This window comes from Zonotrichia albicollis, chromosome 24 (assembly GCF_047830755.1).
Source record: "Zonotrichia albicollis isolate bZonAlb1 chromosome 24, bZonAlb1.hap1, whole genome shotgun sequence".
Classification (NCBI taxonomy): Eukaryota; Metazoa; Chordata; class Aves; order Passeriformes; family Passerellidae; genus Zonotrichia; species Zonotrichia albicollis.
The window spans coordinates 1370989-1394244 of NC_133842.1; the positions used below are offsets into that span (position 1 = coordinate 1370989).

Consider the following 23256-nt stretch of genomic DNA (forward strand, 5'->3'; position numbering starts at 1 on the left):
AAACTGGGATGGACTGGGATGGACTGGGAACAAACTGGGATGGACTGGGAGGGGACTGGGAGGGACTGGGAACGAACTGGGATGGACTGGGAGGGACTGGGAACAAACTGGGATGGACTGGGAACAAACTGGAATGGACTGGGAGGGACTGGGAACAAACTGGGAGGGGACTGGGATAAACTGGGAGGGACTGGGATGGACTGGGAGGGACTGGGAACAAACTGGGAGGGGACTGGGATAAACTGGGAGGGACTGGGATGGACTGGGAGGGACTGGGATGGACTGGGAGGGACGGGGAACAAACTGGGATGGACTGGGATAAACTGGGAGGGACTGGGATAAACTGGGAGGGACTGGGAACAAACTGGGATGGACTGGGATAAACTGGGAGGGGACTGGGAACAAACTGGGAGGGACTGGGAACAAACTGGGAGGGGACTGGGAGGGACTGGGATAAACTGGGATGGACTGGGATAAACTGGGAGGGGACTGGGAGGGACTGGGATAAACTGGGAGGGACTGGGAACAAACTGGGATGGACTGGGATGGACTGGGAGGGGATTGGGATAAACTGGGATGGACTGGGAGGTTACTGGGATGAACTGGGATGAATTGGGATGAACTGGGAGGGACTGGGATATACTGGGATGGACTGGGAACAAACTGGGATGGACTGGGAGGGGCTGGGATAAACTGGGAGGGACTGGGATAAAATGGGACAGACTGGGATGGACTGGGATAAACTGGGAGGGACTGGGATAAACTGGGATGGACTGGGATAAACTGGGAGGGACTGGGAATAAACTGGGAGGGACTGGGAACAAACTGGGACATATTGGGGTGGCATTAAAATGAACTGGGAGGGACTGGGATGGACTGGGAGGGACTGGGATAAACTGGGAGGGACTGGGAGGTTACTGGGATAAACTGGGAGGGGACTGGGATAAACTGGGAGGGGACTGGGAGGTTACTGGGATGAACTGGGAGGGGATTGGGATGAACTGGGATGGACTGGAGTGTTAGTGGGATGAACTGGGACAGACTGGGATGGATTGGGATGAACTGGGAGGGACTGAGATGGCGCTAAAATGAACTGGGATGAACTGGGATGAACTGGAGTGTTACTGGGATGAACTGGGAGGTTACTGGGAGGGGCTCTGGCCTCATCCCAGTGGCTCCCAGTTCATCCCAGTTTGTCCCAGTACGTGGTGCCCCCCGGGCGCCGCTCCACGGCCGAGGCGCTGCAGATCGTGGCCTCCCATTTACTGGGAGACGCTGGGAGCCCCTACCTGGTGGGACTGGTGAGACTGGGACGGACTGGGATAAACTGGGAGGGACTGGGATGGACTGGGAGGGGATTGGGCCCATACTGGGATCATTGGGAGGGCACTGGGATGGACCGGGACAAACTGGGAGGGACTGGGCTCATACTGGGAGTACTGGGAGGGGATTGGGTCCTTACCAGTCCATACTGGGAGCACTGGGAGGGCTCTGGTTCCATACTGGGAGCCATTGTGGCCCAAACTGGGAGCACTGGGAGGGGCGGGGCCTGCTCCCCTCACGCCATTCCCGCCTTTTTTTGGCCCTGCCCCCTCAGTTGAGTGACAGCCCTGGGGGCGGGGCCTCTGTGAGGGATGGGAAGGTATCGAGGCCATACTGGGATCATTGGGAGGGCACTGGGACGGACCGGGACAAACTGGGAGGGACTGGGAGGGGTCTGGGCTCATACTGGGAATACTGGGAGGGGATTGGGTCCTTACCAGTCCATACTGGGAGCACTGGGAGGGCTCTGGTTCCATACTGGGAGCACTGGGGAGCCATTGTGGCCCAAACTGGGAGCACTGGGAGGGGCGGGGCCTGCTCCCCTCACGCCATTCCTGCCTTTTTTGTGGCCCCGCCCCTTCAGTTGAGTGACAGCCCAGGGGGCGGGGCCTCTGTGAGGGATGGGAAGGTATCGAGGCCATACTGGGAGCACTGGGGCCATACTGGGAGCACTGGGAGAGCACCAGGGCCATACTGGGAGCACTGGGAGAGGCTCTGGGCCCATACTGGGAGCACTGGGAGGGCTCTGGTTCCATACTGGGAGCACTGGGGAGCCATTGTGGCCCAAACTGGGAGCACTGGGAGGGGCGGGGCCTGCTCCCCTCACGCCATTCCCGCATTTTTTGTGGCCCCGCCCCCTCAGTTGAGTGACAGCCCAGGGGGCGGGGCCTCTGTGAGGGATGGGAAGGTATCAAGCCCATACTGGGAACATTGGGAGGGCACTGGGATGGACCGGGACAAACTGGGAGGGACTGGGAGGGGTCTGGGCTCATACTGGGAATACTGGGAGGGCATTGGGTCCTTACCAGTCCATACTGGGAGGGCTCTGGCTCCATACTGGGAGCACTGGAGAGCCATTGTGGCCCAAACTGGGAGCACTGGGAGGGGCAGGGCCTGCTCCCCTCACGCCATTCCCGCCTTTTTTGTGGCCCCGCCCACTCAGTTGAGTGACAGCCCAGGGGGCGGAGCCTCTGTGAGGGATGGGAAGGTATCGAGCCCATACTGGGATCATTGGGAGGGCACTGGGACGGACCGGGACAAACTGGGAGGGACTGGGAGGGGTCTGGGCTCATACTGGGAATACTGGGAGGGGATTGGGTCCTTACCAGTCCATACTGGGAGCACTGGGAGGGCTCTGGTTCCATACTGGGAGCACTGGGGAGCCGTTGTGGCCCAAACTGGGAGCACTGGGAGGGGCGGGGCCTGCTCCCCTCACACCCTTCCCGCCTTTTTGTGGCCCTGCCCCCTCAGTTGAGTGACAGCCCAGGGGGCGGGGCCTCTTTGAGGGATGGGAAGGTATCAAGGCCATACTGGGAGCACTGGGAGAGCACCAGGGCCATACTGGGAGCACTGGGGCCATACTGGGAGCACTGGGAGAGCACCAGGGCCATACTGGGAGCACTGGGAGGGCTCTGGTTCCATACTGGGAGCACTGGGGAGCCATTGTGGCCCAAACTGGGAGCACTGGGAAGGGCGGGGCCTGCTCCCCTCACGCCATTCCCGCCTTTTTTTGTGGCCCCGCCCCCTCAGTTGAGTGACAGCCCAGGGGGCAGGGCCTCTGTGAGGGATGGGAAGGTATCGAGCCCATACTGGGATCATTGGGAGGGCACTGGGATGGACTGGGACAAACTGGGAGGGACTGGGAGGGGTCTGGGCCCATACTGGGAATACTGGGAGGGGATTGGGTCCTTACCAGTCCATACTGGCAGCACTGGGGAGCCATTGTGGCTCAAACTGGGAGCACTGGGAGGGGCGGGGCCTGCTCCCCTCACGCCGATCCCGCCTTTTTTGTGGCCACGCCCCCTCAGTTGAGTGACAGCCCAGGGGGCGGGGCCTCTGTGAGGGATGGGAAGGTATCGAGCCCATACTGGGATCATTGGGAGGGCACTGGGACGGACCGGGACAAACTGGGAGGGACTGGGAGGGGTCTGGGCTCATACTGGGAATACTGGGAGGGGATTGGGTCCTTACCAGTCCATACTGGGAGCACTGGGAGGGCTCTGGTTCCATACTGGGAGCACTGGGGAGCCATTGTGGTCCATACTGGGAGCCCTGGGGCCATACTGGGAGCACTGGGAGGGGCGGGGCCTGCTCCCCTCACGCCATTCCCGCCTTTTTTGTGGCCCTGCCCCCTCAGTTGAGTGACAGCCCAGGGGGCGGGGCCTCTGTGAGGGATGGGAAGGTATCGAGCCCATACTGGGATCATTGGGAGGGCACTGGGATGGACCAGGACAAACTGGGAGGGGTCTGGGCTCATACTGGGAGTACTGGGAGGGGATTGGGTCCTTACCAGTCCATACTGGGAGCACTGGGAGGGCTCTGGTTCCATACTGGGAGCCATTGTGGCCCAAACTGGGAGCACTGGGAGGGGCGGGGCCTGCTCCCCTCACGCCATTCCCGCCTTTTTGTGGTCCTGCCCCCTCAGTTGAGTGACAGTCCAGGGGGCGGGGCCTCTGTGAGGGATGGGAAGGTATCGAGCCCATACTGGGATCATTGGGAGGGCACTGGGACGGACCGGGACAAACTGGGAGGGACTGGGAGGGGTCTGGGCTCATACTGGGAATACTGGGAGGGGGTTGGGTCCTTACCAGTCCATACTGGGAGCACTGGGAGGGCTCTGGTTCCATACTGGGAGCACTGGGGAGCCGTTGTGGCCCAAACTGGGAGCACTGGGAGGGGCGGGGCCTGCTCCCCTCACACCCTTCCCGCCTTTTTGTGGCCCTGCCCCCTCAGTTGAGTGACAGCCCAGGGGGCGGGGCCTCTTTGAGGGATGGGAAGGTATCAAGGCCATACTGGGAGCACTGGGAGAGCACCAGGGCCATACTGGGAGCACTGGGGCCATACTGGGAGCACTGGGAGAGCACCAGGGCCATACTGGGAGCACTGGGAGGGCTCTGGTTCCATACTGGGAGCACTGGGGAGCCATTGTGGCCCAAACTGGGAGCACTGGGAAGGGCGGGGCCTGCTCCCCTCACGCCATTCCCGCCTTTTTTTGTGGCCCCGCCCCCTCAGTTGAGTGACAGCCCAGGGGGCAGGGCCTCTGTGAGGGATGGGAAGGTATCGAGCCCATACTGGGATCATTGGGAGGGCACTGGGATGGACTGGGACAAACTGGGAGGGACTGGGAGGGGTCTGGGCCCATACTGGGAATACTGGGAGGGGATTGGGTCCTTACCAGTCCATACTGGCAGCACTGGGGAGCCATTGTGGCTCAAACTGGGAGCACTGGGAGGGGCGGGGCCTGCTCCCCTCACGCCGATCCCGCCTTTTTTGTGGCCACGCCCCCTCAGTTGAGTGACAGCCCAGGGGGCGGGGCCTCTGTGAGGGATGGGAAGGTATCGAGCCCATACTGGGATCATTGGGAGGGCACTGGGACGGACCGGGACAAACTGGGAGGGACTGGGAGGGGTCTGGGCTCATACTGGGAATACTGGGAGGGGATTGGGTCCTTACCAGTCCATACTGGGAGCACTGGGAGGGCTCTGGTTCCATACTGGGAGCACTGGGGAGCCATTGTGGTCCATACTGGGAGCCCTGGGGCCATACTGGGAGCACTGGGAGGGGCGGGGCCTGCTCCCCTCACGCCATTCCCGCCTTTTTTGTGGCCCTGCCCCCTCAGTTGAGTGACAGCCCAGGGGGCGGGGCCTCTGTGAGGGATGGGAAGGTATCGAGCCCATACTGGGATCATTGGGAGGGCACTGGGATGGACCAGGACAAACTGGGAGGGACTGGGAGGGGTCTGGGCTCATACTGGGAATACTGGGAGGGGATTGGGTCCTTACCAGTCCATACTGGGAGCACTGGGAGGGCTCTGGCTCCATACTGGGAGCCATTGTGGCCCAAACTGGGAGCACTGGGAGGGGCGGGGCCTGCTCCCCTCACGCCATTCCCGCCTTTTTTGTGGCCCCGCCCCCTCAGTTGAGTGACAGCCCAGGGGGCGGGGCCTCTGTGAGGGATGGGAAGGTACTGAGGCCGTACTGGGAGCACTGGGAGAGGCTCTGGGCCCATACTGGGAGCACTGGGGAGCCATTGTGGCCCAAACTGGGGGCCATGCTGGGAGCACTGGGAGGGGCGGGGCCTGCTCCCCTCACGCCATTCCCGCCTTTTTTGTGGCCACACCCCCTCAGATGATTGACACACTGGTGGGCGGGAATGGCGTGAGGGCACCGGGGCCGTATTGGGAACACTGGGGAGTCGTTGTGGCCCAAACTGGAAGCACTGGGTCCATACTAGGAGCAGTGGGGAGCCATTGTGGCCCATACTGGGAGTACTGGGGCCATACTGGGAGAGGCTCTGGGTCCATACTGGGAGCCCTGGGGCCATACTGGGAGCACTGGGAGGGGCGAGGTCTGTTCCCCTCACACCGTTCCCGCCTTTTTGTGGCCACGCCCCCTCAGATGATTGACACACTGGTGGGCAGGAAGGGCGTGAGGGCACCGGGGCCGTACTGGGAACACTGGGGAGCCATTGTGGCCCAAACTGGGAGTACTGGGAGAGGCTCCGGGTCCATACTGGGAGCACTGGGGCCATACTGGGAGCACTGGGGAGCCATTGTGGTCCAAACTGGGAGCCCTAGGGCCGCACTGGGAGAGGCGGGGCCTGCTCCCCTCACGCCACTCCTGCCTTTTTTGTGGCCCCGCCCCCTCAGATGATTGACACACTGGTGGGCGGGAATGGCGTGAGGGCACCGGGGCCATATTGGGAACACTGGGGAGCCATTGTGGCCCAAACTGGGAGTACTGGGAGAGGCTCTGGGTCCATACTGGGAGTACTGGGGCCATACTGGGAGTACTGGGAGAGGCGGGGCCTGCTCCCCTCACACTGTTCCCGCCTTTTTGTGGCCACGCCCCCTCAGATGATTGACACACTGGTGGGCGGGAATGGCGTGAGGGCACCGGGGCCGTACTGGGAACACTGGGGAGCCATTCTGGCCCATACTGGGAGTACTGGGGCCATACTGAGAGCACTGGGGAGCCATTGTGGCCCATACTGGGAGTACTGGGGCCATACTGGGAGTATTGGGGCCATACTGGGAGCACTGGGAGGGGCGGGGCCTCCTCCCCTCACACCATTCCCGCCTTTTTTGTGGCCACGCCCCCTCAGATGATTGACACACTGGTGGGCGGGAATGGTGTGAGGGCACCGGGGCCGTACTGGGAACACTGGGGAGCCATTGTGGCCCAAACTGGGAGTACTGGGAGAGGCTCCGGGTCCATACTGGGAGCACTGGGCCCATACTGGGAGCACTGGGGAGCCATTGTGGCCCAAACTGGGAGCCCTAGGGTCATACTGGGAGCACTGGGAGGGGCGAGGCCTCCTCCCCTCACACCATTCCCGCCTTTTTTGTGGCCACGCCCCATCAGATGATTGACACATTGGTGGGCGGAAATGGCGTGAGGGCACTGGGGCCCTACTGGGAACACTGGGGAGCCATTGTGGCCCAAACTGGGAGTACTGGGAGAGGCTCTGGGTCCATACTGGGAGCACTGGGAGGGCCATACTGGGAGCACTGGGGAGCCATTGTGGCCCAAACTGGGAGCCCTGGGGCCATACTGGGAGCACTGGGAGGGGCGGGGCCTGCTCCCCTCACACCATTCCCGCCTTTTTTGTGGCCCCGCCCCCTCAGATGATTGACACACTGGTGGGTAGGAATGGCGTGAGGGCACCGGGCCCACACTGGGTAACACCGGGACCAAACTGGGAGCACTGGGAGAGGCTCCGGGTCCATACTGGGATCACCGGTCCCACTCCCCTCACCTGTCCCTCTCCCGCCTCAGGTGAGTGACGCCCTGGGGGGCGGAGCCGCCGCCATTTCCTACCAGCGCGGGGCCGGGGCTCTGCTGAGGGCGCTGCTGCTGCTGCCGTTCGCCGCCGCCCTGGGCGGGGCCGCGTTCCTGGCTGCCGGTAATTCCCTGCCCCGGGACCGGCGGCGGGCACGGAGGGAGGCCCGAGGTGAGAGAGGGGCCCGGAGGGAGGGAGGAGTGAGGGGAATGTAGGAGGAGGATGACGGGGAGAGACTGAGGGGGAATGGAGGGGATGAGGGGAATGGAGGGGATGAGGGAAATGGAGGGGATGAGGGGAATGGAGGGGAATGGAGGGGATGAGGGAGAGACTGAGGGGAATGGAGAAGGAGGATGACGGGGAGAGACTGAGGGGGAATGGAGGGGAGAGAGCGGCCCTGAGGGAGGGAGGAGTGAGGGGGATGGAGGAGGAGGATGACGGGGAGACTGAGGGGAAATTGAGGGGATGGGGAGAGACTGAGGGGAATGGAGGGGATGAGGGGAATGGAGGGGATGAGGGAGAGACTGAGGGGAATGGAGGGGATGAGGGGAATGGAGGGGATGAGGGAGAGACTGAGGGGAATGGAGGGGATGGGGGAGAGTGAGGCCTGGAGGGAGGAGTGAGGGGGATGGAGGAGGAGGATGATGAGGAGAGACTGAGGGGAATGGAGGGGATGAGGGGATGAGGAGAGACTGAGGGGAATGGAGGGGATGAGGGAGGGACTGAGGGGATGAGGGAGAGACTGAGGGAAAATTGAGGGGATGAGGGAGAGACTGAGGGGAATGGAGGGGAGAGAGCGGCCCTGAGGGAGGGAGAGTGAGGGGAATGGAGGGGATGAGGGAGAGACTGAGGGGAATGGAGGGGATGGGGGAGAATGAGGCCTGGAGGGAGGAAGGGACTGAGGGGAATGGAGGGGATGAGGGGAATGGAGGGGATGAGGGGAGAGACTGAGGGGAATGGAGGGGATGAGGGGAGAGAGAATGAGGGGAATGGAGGGGATGAGGGGAATGGAGGGGATGGGGGAGAGATTGAGGAGGAATGGAGGGGATGAGGGAAATGGAGGAGGAGGATGACGGAGATAGGGACTGAGGGGAATGGAGGAGGAGGATGATGGGGGGAGAGACTGAGGGGGATGAGGGAGAGACTGAGGGGGATGAGGGAGAGACTGAGGGGAATGGAGGGGAGAGAGCGGCCCTGAGGGAGGGAGGAGTGAGGGGAATGGAGGGGATGAGGGGGGAATGGAGGGGATGAGGGGAATGGAGGGGATGAGGGGAATGGAGGAGGAGGATGACGGAGAGAGACTGAGGGGAATGGAGGGGATGAGGGGAATGGAGGGGATGAGGGAGAGACTGAGGGGAATGGAATAGAACTCCCCTAGAACCCTCATGGAACCTTCCAGAACCCGTATAGAACCTTCCAGAACCCACATAAAACCCCATAGAACCTTCCAGAATCTACATAAAACCCCAATAGAACCTTCCAGAACCCCATGGAAACCCCACGGAAACCCCACAGAACCTTCCAGAACCCCATAGAACCTTCATGGAACCTTCCAGAACCTCCATAAAACCCCATAGAACCTTCCAGAACCCCATAGAACCTTCCAGAACCCCCATAAAACCCCAATAGAACCTTCCAGAACCCCCATAGAGCCCCATGGAAACCCCACAGAACCTTCCAGAAACCCCATAGAACCCCATGGAAACCCCACAGAACCTTCCAGAAACCCCATAGAACCCCATGGAAACCCCAATAGAACCTTCCAGAACCCCCATAAAACCCCAATAGAACCTGCCAGAACCCCATAGAACCTTCATGGAACCTTCCAGAAACTCCATAGAGCCCCATGGAAACCCCACAGAACCTTCCAGAAGCCCCATAAAACCCCAATAGAACCTTCCAGAACCCCACGGAAACCCCACAAAACCCCATAGAACCTTCCAGAACCCCCATAAAACCCCAATAGAACCTGCCAGAACCCCCATAAAACCCCATAGAACCTTCCAGAATCTACATAAAACCCCCATAGAACCTGCCAGAACTCCCACAGAACCCCATAGAACCTTCCAGAAGCCCCATAAAACCCCCATAGAACCTCCCAGAACCCCCACAGAACCCCAATAGAACCTTCCAGAACCCCATGGAAACCCCACAGAACCTTCCAGAAACACCATAAAACCCCAATAGAACCTTCCAGAACCCCATAAAAGCCCAATAGAACCTTCCAGAAACACCATAGACCCTTCCAGAACCCCAATAGAACCCCAATAGAACCTTCCAGAACCCCATAGAACCTTCATGGAACCTTCCAGAAACCCCATAAAACCCCATGGAAACCCCATGGAACCTTCCAGAACCCCCATAGAACCCCATGGAAACCCCACAGAACCTTCCAGAACCCCATAGAACCTTCCAGAACCCCCATAGAACCTTCATGGAACCTTCTAGAAACTCCATAGAGCCCCATGGAAACCCCACAGAACCTTCCAGAAACCCCATAAAACCCCATAGAACCTTCCAGAATCTACATAAAACCCCAATAGAACCTTCCAGAACCCCCATAAAACCCCAGTAGAACCTGCTAGAACCTTCACGGAACCTTCCAGAAACCCCATAGAGCCCCATGGAAACCCCACAGAACCTTCCAGAACCCCACAGAACTTTCATGGAACCTTCCAGAACCCCCATAAAACCCCACAGAACCTTCTAGAAACACCATAGAACCCCTGGAAACCCCATAGAACCTTCCAGAAACCCCATAGAACCTTCCAGAACCCCATAGAACCTTCATGGAACCTTCCAGAAACTCCATAGAGCCCCATGGAAACCCCACAGAACCTTCCAGAACCCCACAGATCCTTCATGGAACCTTCCAGAACCCACATAAAACCCCATAGAACCTTCCAGAACCCCATAGAACCTTCCAGAACCCACATAAAACCCCATAGAACCTTCCAGAATCTACATAAAACCCCAATAGAACCTTCCAGAACCCCATAGAACCTTCATGGAACTTTCCAGAAACCCCATAGAGCCCCATGGAAACCCCACAGAACCTTCCAGAAACCCCATAAAACCCCAATAGAATCTTCCAGAAACTCATAGAACCTCAGAGAACCTTCCAGAACCCCATAGAACCTTCATGGAACCTTCCAGAAACCTTATAGAACCCCATGGAAACCCCACAGAACCTTCCAGAAGCCCCATAAAACCCCAATAGAACCTTCCAGAACCCCATAGAACTTTCCAGAAACCCCATAGAACCCCACGGAAACCCCACAGAACCTTCCAGAACCCCCATAAAACCCCATGGAAACCCCACAGAACCTTCCAGAACCCCATAGAACCTTCCAGAAACCCCATAGAACCCCATGGAAACCCCACAGAACCTTCCAGAAACCCCATAGAGCCGCATGGAAACCCCATAGAACCTTCCAGAACCCCCATAGAACCCTATGGAAACCCCACAGAACCTTCCAGAACCCCCATAAAACCCCAATAGAACCTTCCAGAAACACCATAAAACCCCAATAGAACCTTCCAGAACCCCATAGAACCTTCATGGAACCTTCCAGAACCCCCATAGAACCCCATGGAAACCCCACAGAACCTTCCAGAACCCCCATTAAACCACCATAGAACCTTCCAGAACCCACATAAAACCCCATAGAACCTTCCAGAACCTTCCAGAACGTTCCGGAACGTTCCCCACAGGGCTGCCCCCGGACGGTGACGATGATGACGATGATGATGATGATGATGGTGGTGATGGTGACCATCGCAGTGACCACCGCAGTGACCATCGCAGTGACCACCGCAGTGACCATCGCAGTGACCACCGCAGTGACCACCGCAGTGACCCCGCGGCCATCGTGGTGCCGCCCGCGGCCGGAGGCCGGACACGGCGCGTGCCCGTGGCCCACGTGCTGGCCTGAGAGTGACCGCTGAGTGACCACTGACCGCTGAGTGACCACCTGGGAGTGACCCATGGAGTGACCACCTGAGTGACCACAGGCTGGCCTGAGAGTGACCACTGACCGCTGAGTGACCACCTGGGAGTGACCTCATGCTGGCCTGAGAGTGACCACTGAGTGACCACTGAGTGACCACCTGGAGTGATCCTGAGTGACCACCTGGGAGTGACCCACAGAGTGACCTCATGCTGGCCTGAGAGTGACCAGTGAGTGACCATTGAGTGACCACGGAGTGACCACCTGGGAGTGACCACAGGCTGGCCTGAGAGTGACCGCTGAGTGACCACTGAGTGACCACTGACTGCTGAGTAACCACCTAAATGACCACAGGCTGGCCTGAGAGTGACCAGTGAGTGACCACAGGCTGGCCTGAGAGTGACCACTGACCGCTGAGTGACCACTGACCAGCTGAGAGTGACCGCTGAGTGACCACTGATCACAGAGTGACCATCTGAGAGGGACCCATGGAGTGACCACCTGAGTGACCCATGGAGTGACCACCTGAGTGACCACAGGCTGGCCTGAGAGTGACCCACAGACTGACCTCATGCTGGCCTGAGAGTGACCAGTGAGTGACCATTGAGTGACCACGGAGTGACCACCTGCAAGTGACCACAGGCTGGCCTGAGAGTGACCACTGAGTGACAACTGAGTGACCACTGAGTGACCACTGATCACAGAGTGACCACCTGGGAGTGACCCATGGAGTGACCACGGGCTGGCCTGAGTGACCACTGACCAGCTGTGACTGCTGAGTGACCACTGACCAGTGAGTGACCACCCAGGAATGGCCACTGAGACCAACTGACCACCCCAAAATGACCACAGCTGTGGTCCTTCATGGAGAGTGGACAATACAGAGTGGACATTGGAGTGGACACTGACTGTGTGCTGGCCTGAGAGTGACCAACTGACCACCCAAAAGTGACCACAGCTGTGGTCACTCATGGAGAGTGGACATCAGAGTGGACACTGACCGTGTGCTGGCCTGGAATGACCAACTGACCATCCAAAAATGACCACAGCTGTGGTCACTCATGGAGAGGGGACACTGGAGTGGACACTGGGAGTGGACACTGAAGAGTGGACATTGGAATGGACACTGGAGTGGACACTGACCATGTGCTGGCCTGAGAGTGACCAACTGACCACCCAAAAATGACCACAGCTGTGGTCACTCATGGAGAGTGGACACTGGAGTGGACACTGGGAATGGACACTGGGAATGGACACAGGAGTGGACATTGGAGTGGACACTGACCATCTGCTGGCCTGGGAGTCACTGAGTGACCAACTGACCATCCAAAAATGACCACAGCTGTGGTCACTCATGGAGAGTGGACACTGAGAGTGGACATCGGAATGGACATTGCAGTGGACACAGGAGTGGACACTGGAGTGGACACTGACCATGTGCTGGCCTGGGAGTGACCAACTGACCATCCAGAAATGACCACGGTTGTGGTCACTCATGGAGAGTGGACACTGGGAGTGGACACTGGAGTGGACATTGACCATGTGCTGGCCTGGAATGACCAACTGACCACCTTGGACTGACCATGGCTGTGGTCACTCATGGAGAGTGGACACTGAAGAGTGGACATTGGAGTGGACACTGACCATGTGCTGGCCTGGAGTGACCAACTGACCACCCATAAATGACCACAGCTGTGGTCACTCATGGAGAGTGGACAATACAGAGTGGACACTGACCACGTGCCTGGGAGTCACCGAGTGACCAACTGACCATCCAGAAATGACCATGGTTGTGGTCACTCATGGAGAGTGGACACTGGAGTGGACATTGGAGTGGACATTGGAGTGGACACAGGAGTGGACACTGACCATCTGCTGGCCTGGGAGTGACCGAGTGACCACCCAAAAGTGACCACAGCTGTGGTCACTCATGGAGAGTGGACACTGGAGTGGACACAGGAGTGGACATTGGAATGGACACAGGAGTGGACATTGGAGTGGACACAGGAGTGGACACTGACCATGTGCTGGCCTGAGAGTGACCAACTGACCACCCAAAAATGACCATGGTTGTGGTCACTCATGGAGAGTGGACACTGAGAGTGGACACTGGAGTGGACACTGACCATGTGCTGGCCTGGAATGACCAACTGACCACCCAAAAATGACCATGGTTGTGGTCACTCATGGAGAGTGGACACAGGAGTGGACATTGGAATGGACACAGAGTGGACACAGGAGTGGACACTGACCATGTGCTGGCCTGGGAGTGACCAACTGACCATCCAAAAATGACCACAGCTGTGGTCACTCATGGAGAGTGGACACCGGAGTGGACACTGGGAGTGGACACTGACCATCTGCTGGCCTGGGAGTCACTGAGTGACCAACTGACCACCCAGAAATGACCACAGCTGTGGTCACTCATGGAGAGTGGACGCTGAAAAGTGGACACTGGGAGTGGACACAGAGTGGACATTGGAGTGGACACTGGAGTGGACACTGACCATGTGCTGGCCTGGGAGTGACCAACTGACCACCCAGAAATGACCATGGTTGTGGTCACTCATGGAGAGTGGACACTGAAGAGTGGACATCGGAATGGACATTGGGAGTGGACACAGGAGTGGACACTGACCATCTGCTGGCCTGAGAGTGACCGAGTGACCAACTGAGAGTGACCATGGCTGTGGTCACTCATGGAGAGTGGACACTGGGAGTGGACATCGGAATGGACACTGGGAATGGACACAGAGTGGACATTGAAGTGGACACAGGAGTGGACACTGGGAGTGGACATTGGAGTGGACACTGACCATGTGCCGGCCTGGGAGTGACCGAGTGACCAACTGAGAGTGACCACAGCTGTGGTCACTCATGGAGAGTGGACACTTGGAGTGGACACTGACCATCTGCTGGCCTGGAAGTGACCAACTGACCATCCAAAAATGACCACAGCTGTGGTCATTCATGGAGAGTGGACACAGAGTGGACACTGGAGTGGACACTGACCATGTGCTGGCCTGGGAGTGACCAAGTGACCACCTTGGACTGACCACAACTGTGGTCATTCATGGAGAGTGGACACAGGAGTGGACATCGGAATGGACATTGGAGTGGACACAGAGTGGACATTGGAGTGGACATTGGAGTGGACACAGAGTGGACATTGGAGTGGACATTGGAGTGGACACAGAGTGGACATTGGAGTGGACACTGACCATGTGCTGGCCTGGAATGACCAACTGACCATCCAAAAATGACCACAGCTGTGGTCATTCATGGAGAGTGGACAATACAGAGTGGACACTGGGAGTGGACATCAGAATGGACACACAGAGTGGACATTGGAGTGGACATTGGAGTGGACACAGAGTGGACATTGGAGTGGACATTAAACTGGACATTAAATGGACACTGACCACCCCAGCGGTCACTTTGGGTTCCAATTTTTGGGACCCCGCCCCAAATTTTGGGGTTCTGGACCCGATTTGGTTCCCCCAGACCCAAATTTGGGGTCCCAAATTCAAATTTTGGGGTCCTAAATCCAAATTTTGGGGTCCAAAATTCAAATTTTGGGGTCCTAAACCCAAATTTTGGGGCCCAAAATCCAAATTTTGGGGTTTCTGAACCCAAATTTGGGGTCCCAAATCCAAATTTTGGGGTCCTGAACCTAAATTTTGGGGTCCTAAATCCAAATTTTGGGGTCTTTGATTTTGATTTTGGGGTCCCAAATCCAAATTTTGGGGTTCTGAACCCAAATTTTGGGGTTTAATCTAAGATTTTGGGGTCCCAAATTCAAATTTTGGGGTCCTGAACCCAAATTTTGGGGTCCCAAATTCAAATTTTGGGGTCCCAGCCCCAAATTTGGGGTCCCAAATTCAAATTTTGGGGTCTTTGATTTAGATTTTGGGGTCTCAACCCCAAATTTTGGGGTTCTGAACCCAAATTTTGGGGTTCTAGACCCAAATTTTTGGGTTCTGGGCTCAGATTTTGGGGTCCTAAACCCAAATTTTGGGGTCCCAAATTCAAATTTTGGGGTCCTAAATTCAAATTTTGGGGTCCTAAACCCAAATTTTGGGACCCCAGTCCCACATTTAGGGTCCCCCAAATTCATAATTTGGGACCCCAGACCCATTTTTGGGGTCTTAAACCCAAATTTTGGGGTCCCAAACTCAAATTTTGGGACCCCAGCCCCAAATTTTGGGGTCTCAAACTCAGATTTTGGGATCCTAAACCCAAATTTTGGGGTTCTGATCCCAAATTTTGAGACCCCAGCCCCATTTTTAGGACCCCGACCCCAAATTTTGTGATTCTGACCTCAAAATTTTCTGATTCTGACCCCAAATTTTGGGATTTTGACCCCAAATTTTGGGACCCCAGCCCCATTTTTGGTACCCCGATCCCAAATTTTGGGATTCTGACTCCAAATTTCGGGACCCCAGCCCCATTTTTAGGACCCCCGACCCCAAATTTTGCAATTCCAACCCCAAATTTTGAGACCCCAACCCCATTTTTGGTACCCCAACCCCAAATTTTAGGACCCCGACCCCAAATTTTGGGATTCTGACCCCGAATTTTGGAATTCCGACCCCAAATTTTGGGGTTCTGATCCCAAATTTGAGACCCCGACCCCAAATTTCAGGACCCCGACCCCAAAATTTCTTATTCTGACCCCAGATTTTGGGACCCCAACCCCAAATTTTGCAATTCCAACCCCAAATTTTACAATTCCAACCCCAAATTTTTGGGTTCTGATCCCAAATTTTGATACCCCAGCCCCATTTTTAGGACCCCAGACCCCAAATTTTGGGACCTCGACCCCAAAATTTGTCATTCTGCCCCCAAATTTTGCAATTCCGACCCCAATTTTTGTACCCCGACCCCAAATTTTGCAATTCCAACCCCAAATTTTGCAATTTTAACCCCAAATTTCGGGATTTTCCCCCCCCCCCAATAAAGCCCCGCCCCCCCGGGTTCCTCTCGCGCTTTTTCCGCCCCTCCCCCACCTCCCCCCCCCCGCCCCTCCCCCCCCATTTCCGGCCGCAACTTCCGGGGTGGGGGAGGGGCGGGGCGGGGGGGGGCGGATTTTGGGGTGCTCGAACGGCAGCAAAGCAGGTTCGGGGTTTGGGGAGATTTTGGGGGATTTTGGGGAATTTTGGGGATTTTTTGGGATTTTTTGGGAATTTTTGGGGGTGGGGGAGGGGCAGGGATGGTCGGGACCCCAAAAATTTGGGGGTTTTGGGGGGGTTGGGATAAAAAATTTGGGATTTTTGGGGGGTTGAGACCCCAAAAATTGAAGATTTGGGGGGGTTTGGGGCACCAAAATTTGGGGTTTTTTGGGGGGGGTTGGAACTCCTGGAACTCCAAAATTTTGGGATTTGGGGCCTCAGATTTTGGGATTTTTGGGGGGTTTGGGACCCCAAAAATTTTGGATTTTTGGGGGGGTTGGGACCCCAAAAATTCGGGGATTTTGGGGATTTGGGGCCCCAAAATTTGGGGTTTTTGGGGGGGGGGGTTGGAACTCCTGGAACCCCAAAATTTTTGGGATTGGAACCTCTGGGATCCCAAAAATTGAGGATTTTGGGGGTTTGGGACAAAAAATTTGGGAGTTTTGGGGATTTGGGACCCCAAAATTTGGGATTTTGGGGGGGTTGGGGCACCAAAAATTTGGATTTTTGGGGGGGTTGAGACCCCAAAAATTGAAGATTTGGGGGGGTTTGGGACCCCAAAATTTGGAGGGTTTGGGACCCCAAAAATTTTGGGGTTTTTGGGGGTTTGGGACAAATAATTTGGGATTTTTGGGGGGTTGAGACACCAAAATTTGGGATTTTTGGGGGGGGTTGGACACCAAAATTTGGGGGTTTTGGGGGGGTTGGGGCACCAAAAATTGGGATTTTTGGGGGGGTTGGGGCACTAAAATTTGGGGTTTTTTGGGGGGTTTGAGACCCCAAAATTTGGGGTTTTTGGGGGCATTGGGACCCCAAAAATTCGGGGATTTTGGGGGGGGTTGGACCCCAAAAATTTGGGTTTTTTTTGGGGGGGGGTTGGGAGCCCTGGGACCCCAAAATTTGGAGGGTTTGGGACAAAAAATTTGGGATTTTTGGGGGGGTTGGAACCCCAAAATTTGGGGTTTTTTGGGGAGGTTGGGACCCACAGGACCCCAAAATTTTTGGGATTTGGGACCCCAAAATTTGGGATTTTGGGGGGTTTGGGACCCCAAAAATTTTGGGGTTTTGGGGGGATTTGGGACAAAAAATTTGGGATTTTTGGGGGGTTTGGGACCCCAAAAATTTGGGATTGGAACCTCTGGGACCCCAAAATTTTTGGGATTTGGGATTTAGGAGGCCAAAAGTTTGGATTTTGGGGGGTTGGAACCACTGGGACCCCAAAATTTGGGATTGAAGCCCCTGGGACCCCATAAAATTTGGAATTTGGGGGGTTTGGAACCACTGGGACCCCAAAATTTGGGAGATTTGGGATTTAGGACCCAAAAAAATTTTGGGATTTTGGGGGTTTGGGACAAAAAATTTGGGATTTTTGGGGGGGTTGGAACCCCAAAATTTGGGTTTTTTTTTGGGGAGGTTGGGACCCACAGGACCCCAAAATTTTTGGGATTTAGGACCCCAAAATTTGGAATTTTTGGGGGGGTTTGGGACCCCAAAATTTGGGATTTTGGGATCTCTGGGACCCCAAAAATTTGGAATTTTGGGGGATTGAAGCCCCTGGGACCCCAAAATTTGGGAGATTTTGGGGTTTGGGACCCCAAAATTTGGAGGGTTTGGGACCCCAAAAAATTTTGGGATTTTGGGGGTTTGGGACAAAAAATTTGGGATTTTTGGGGGGGTTGGAACCACTGGGACCCCAAAATTTGGGAGTTTTTGGGATTTGGGGCCCCAAATTTTGGGGGTTTGGGAGCTCCTGGGATCCCAAAAATTTGGGAAATTTGAGGATTTGGGATTTAGGAGGCCAAAATTTGGGATTTTGGGGGGATTGGGACCCCAAAATTTGGGGTTTTTGGGGGGATTTGGGACCCCAAATTTGGGATTTTTGGGGGGATTGGGACCCCAAAATTTGGGGTTTTTTTGGGGGGGTTGGAACTCCTGGAACCCCAAAATTTTGGGATTTTTTGGGGGGGTTTGGGAGCCCTGGGACCCCAAAATGTGGAAGATTTGGGACAAAAAATTTGGGATTTTTGGGGGGGTTGGGACCCCAAAATTTGGGGATTTTTTGGGGGGGGTTGGGACCCACGGGACCCCAAAATTTGGGGGTTTGGGACAAAAAATTTGGGAATTTTGGGGGGGTTGGGACCCCAAAATTTGGGGTTTTTTTGGGGAGGTTTGGGACCCACAGGACCCCAAAATTTTTGGGATTTAGGACCCCAAAATTTGGGATTTTTGGGGGGGTTGGGACCCCAAAATTTGGGATTTTTGGATCTCTGGGACCCCAAAAATTTGGAATTTGGGGGATTGAAGCCCCTGGGACCCCAAAATTTGGGAGATTTTGGGGTTTGGGACCCCAAAATTTGGAGGGTTTGGGACCCCAAAAAATTTTGGGATTTTGGGACAAAAAATTTGGGGTTTTTGGGGGGGGTTGGAACCACTGGGACCCCAAAATTTGGGAGTTTTTGGGATTTGGGGCCCCAAATTTTGGGGGTTTGGGAGCTCCTGGAACCCCAAAATTTGGGAAATTTGGGGATTTGGGATTTGGGAGGCCAAAATTTGCGATTTTGGGATTTTTGGGGGATTATGGCCTCAAAAATTGAAGATTTTGGGGGGGTTGGGACCCCAAAATTTGGGGTTTTTTGGGTGGGGTTGGAACTCCTGGAACCCCAAAATTTTGGGATTTTTTTGGGGGGTTTGGGAGCTCTGGGACCCCAAAATTTGGAGGGTTTGGGACAAAAAATTTGGGATTTTTGGGGGGGTTGGGACCCCAAAATTTGGGTTTTTTTTGGGGGGGTTTGGGAGCCCTGGAACGCCAAAAATCAGGAATTTGGGATTTAGGACCCCAAAATTTGGGGGGTTTGGGATTGGAAGCCCCGGGGACCCCAAAAATTGAATATTTGGGATTTTGGGACCCCAAAATTTGGGTTTTTTTTTGGGGGGGTTTGGGAGCCCTGGGACCCCAAAATTTGGAGGGTTTGGGACCCCAAAAAATTTTGGGGTTTTGGGGGGTTGGGATAAAAAATTTGGGATTTTTGGGGGGGTCAGGACCCCAGATTTTGGGGGTTTGGGGGCCCCGGGACCCCAAAAATTGGGGATTTGGGACCCAAAAATTGGGATTTTGGGGGAGTTGGGAACACCTGGAACCCCAAAATTTTTGGGATTTGGGATTTAGGACCCCAAAATTTGGATTTTGGAGGGGTTGGGACCCCAAAATTTTTGGAGTTTTGGGGATTTCGACCGCAAAATTTGGGGGGTTTGGGATTGGAAGCCCGGGGACCCCAAAAAATTGAAGATTGAGGGGTTTGGGACTCCAAAATTTGGGATTTTTGGGGGATTGGACCCCAAAATTTGGGTTTTTTTGGGGGGGTTGGAACTCCTGGAACCCCAAAATTTTGGGATTTGGGGCCTCAGATTTTGGGGTTTTTGGAGGGTTTCGGACAAAAAATTTGGATTTTTGGGGGTTTGGGACCCCAAAAATTTTTGGGGATTTTGGAGGTTTTGGGACAAAAAATTTGGGATTTTTGGGGGGTTGGACACCAAAATTTGGCGATTTTTGGGAGGGGTTGGGACCCCCAAAATTTGGGGTTTTTTTGGGGGGGTTGGAACTCCTGGAACCCCAAAATTTTGGGATTTGGGGCCTCAGATTTTTGGGGTTTTGTGGGATTTGGAGCCCTGGGACCCAAAATTTGGAGGGGTTTGGGACCCCAAAAAATTTGGGATTTTTGGGGGTTGGGATAAAAAATTTGGGATTTTTGGGGGGGTTGGAACCCCAAAATTTGGGATTTTTGGGGGGAGTTGGGGCACCAAAATTTGGGAGTTTTGGGGATTTGGGACCCCAAAATTTGGGGGTTTTTTGGGGGGTTTGGGACAAAAAATTTGGATTTTTGGGGGGGTTGGAACCCCAAAATTTTGGGAGTTTTGGGATTTGGGGCCCCAAATTTTGGGGGTTTGGGAGCTCCTGGAACCCAAAATTTGGGAAATTTGGGGATTTGGGATTTAGGAGGCCAAAATTTGGGTTTTTTGGGGATTTAGGACCCCAAATTGGGGATTTTTTGAGGATTCTCTCGGGATTTTTGGGGGTTTTGGGTTTACATTGGGATTTTGGGGAATTTTTGGGGTTTGTTTTGGGGGTTTTTTGGGTTCCCTTGGGATTTTGGGGTTTTTTGGGTTCCCCTTGGGATTTTGGGGTTTTTTTGGGTTTCCTTTGGTATTTTTGGGTTCCCTTTGGATTTTTGGGTTCTTTTTTGGTATTTTTGGGTTTCCTTTGGGATTTTTGGGTTCATTTGGGTTTTTTTGGGTTTCCTTTGGATTTTCGGGTTCTTTTCGGGGATTTTCAGGTTCTTTTGGGTTCTTTTTTGGGTTTTGGGTTTCCTTTGGATTTTCAGGTTCTTTTGGGATTTTGGGTTCTTTTTTGGTATTTTTGGGTTTCCTTTGGGATCTTTGGGTTCATTTTGGGTATTTTTGGGATTTCTTTGGTTTTCTTTGGGTTTTTTTAGGATTCCTTGGATTTTCAGGTTTTTTTGGGATTTCTGGGTTCTTTTTGGGTTCCTTTGGGTTCTTCTTTGGATTTTTTGGGTTTCCTTTAGGATTTTTTGGGGGATTTTCGGGTTTCCTTTGGGATCTTAGGGTTCATTTTGGGGTTTTTTTTGGGTTCCCCTCGGGATTTTTGGGATTTTTTGGGTTGGTTTTGGGTTTCCTTTGGGATTTTTGGGTTCTTTTGAGTTGGTTTTGGGTTCCTTGGGATTTCTTTTGGGTTCTTTTTTGGGTTTTGTGATTTTTTTCCGGGATTCTTATTTTGGGGGGGGATTTTTTTGGGTATTTTTTTTGGGGGAATTTTTTTTGGGGGGGATTTTTTTTTTTGGGGGGGGATTTTTTGGGGAAATTTTTTTTTGGGTTTCCTTTGGGATTTTTGGGTTCGTTTTGAGTTGGTTTTGGGTTGGTTTTGGGTTTTCTTTGGGGTTTTTGGTTCTTTTCAGGGATTTTTTTTTGGGAATTTTTTGGGGGGATTTTTTTTTTAAATAATTAAATTTTTTTTAAATAATTTCGGTTCCATTGGAGCTTTCGGGGTCTCTCCCCCTCCCCCTCCCCCATCTCCAGCCCCTCCCCCATCCATGGAGGCTTTTTAAGTTCTTTTTGGGGATTTTTGGGATTTCTTTGGGTTTCCTTTGGGATTTTCGGGTTCTTTTGGGTTCTTTTTTGGGTTTTGGATTTCCTTGGGATTTTTTGGGATTTTTTGGGTTTCCTTTGGGTTTTCTGGGTTCATTTCAGGGATTTTTGAGTTTCCTTCGGGATTTTTGGTGGTTTTTTTTTGGGTTTCCTTTGGGATTTTTGGGTTTCTTTTGGGATTTTCAGGTTCTTTTCGGCGATTTTTTGGGGTTCCCCTCGGGATTTTTGTGGGGTTTTTTGGGTTTCCTTCGGGATTTTTTGGGATTTTTTTTGGGGTGTCCTTTGGGTTTTTTGTGTTTCCTTTGGGATTTTCGTGTTCTTTTTTGGGTTTCGGGTTCTTTTCAGGGGGATTTTTTTTTTTGGGGGGATTTTTTATTTTTTTTGGATTTTTTTTTTTTTAATAATTTCAGTTCCATTGGAATTTCGGGGTCTCTCCCCATCCCCCATCCCCATCCAGCCCTCCCCCATTTAGCCCCTCCCCCCATGGAGGCCCCCGCCCTGGGCGCTGCTGCTGCTGCTGCCCCTCCCCCCCCTGGTGGCCTCGCTGTGCGCGCGCTGGCGCCGCCCCCGCCGTGAGTGGGGAGGGGCGGGGACGGGGGGGGGGAGGGGAATTTGGGGGAGGGGGCTCCTAAAGGGGGATTGGGGGGGGGGGTTTAGGGGGAAATTGGGGAATTTTGGGGGTTCTAAAGGGGATTTATGGGGGTTTGGGGGGTCCTGGAGGGGGTTTTGGGGGGATTCAAGGGGAATTTGGGGGGGATTTGAGGGGTCCTAAAGGGGATTTTGGGAGTTTCGGGAGGATATTGGAGGTCTGAGAGAAATTGGGTGGAATTTGAGGGGATTTGGGGGGATTTAAGGGGGGTCTGGAGGGGTTTTGGGGGGAAATTGGGGGAGATTTAAGGGGGTTTTGGGGGAAATTGGGGGATTTGAGGGGGATTTGAGGGGGTTTTGGGGGATTTGGGGATCCAGAATGGATTTGGGGGGTCCTAAAGGGGAATTTGGGGGGGGATTTGAGGGGAGGTTTGGGGGGATTGGGAGGTCATAGAGTGGATTTGAGGGGTCCTAAAGGGGATTTGGGGAAAAATTGGGGGGATTTAAGGGGGATTTGGGGGGATTTGAGGGGTCCTAAAGGGGATTTGGGGGTTTTGGGGCGATTTAGGGGGTCCTAAAGGGGATTGGGGGGGATTTGAGGGGGTTTTGGGGGGTTTTAGGGGGTCCTAAAGGGGATTTGAGGGGTTTTAAAGAGGGATTTGGGGGGGGATTTGGGGGATTTGAGGGGGATTTATGGGGGTTTTGGGGGGAATTGGGGGGTCCTAAAGGGGATTTGGGGGAAATTGGGGGGGTTTAAGGGGGATTTGGGGGAGTTTGGGGGATTTTGAGGGGGTCTGGGTGGTATTTGAGGGTCCTAAAGGGAATTTGGGGGGTCCTGGAGGGGATTTATGGGGGGTTTGGGGGGGGAGGGATTGGGGGGGTTTGGGGGGTCCTAAAGGGATTTGGGGGGATTAGGGGGATTTATGGGGGGATTTATGGGGTTTTGGGGGGATTTGGGGGGTCCTAAAGGGGAATTTGGGGAGGGGGTCCTAAAGGGGGGATTTAGGGGGGGATTTAAGGGGGGGATTTAAGGGGGGGATTTAAGGGGGTTTGAGGGGTCCTAA

The 23256-nt window shown here is 54.6% G+C and overlaps 1 protein-coding gene across 7 annotated transcripts in view; it reads left to right on the forward strand.

Moving 5' to 3' along the window:
* LOC141731677 (protein spinster homolog 1-like) overlaps window positions 1–11824 on the forward strand; it is a 35406-nt gene extending 23582 nt beyond the window's left edge. For 4 of the 7 annotated variants that reach the window (XM_074558100.1, XM_074558104.1, XM_074558105.1 and 1 more), the window contains exons 10-12: window positions 1203–1301; window positions 7320–7494; window positions 11038–11390. In XM_074558100.1, coding sequence (XP_074414201.1) covers window positions 1203–1301; window positions 7320–7494; window positions 11038–11258 — 495 coding nt within the window. In that variant the 3' untranslated portion in view covers window positions 11259–11390. The other 3 variants (XM_074558101.1, XM_074558102.1, XM_074558103.1) reach the window with 3 other exon arrangements.
* The last annotated feature ends 11432 nt before the right edge of the window (window positions 11825–23256 follow it).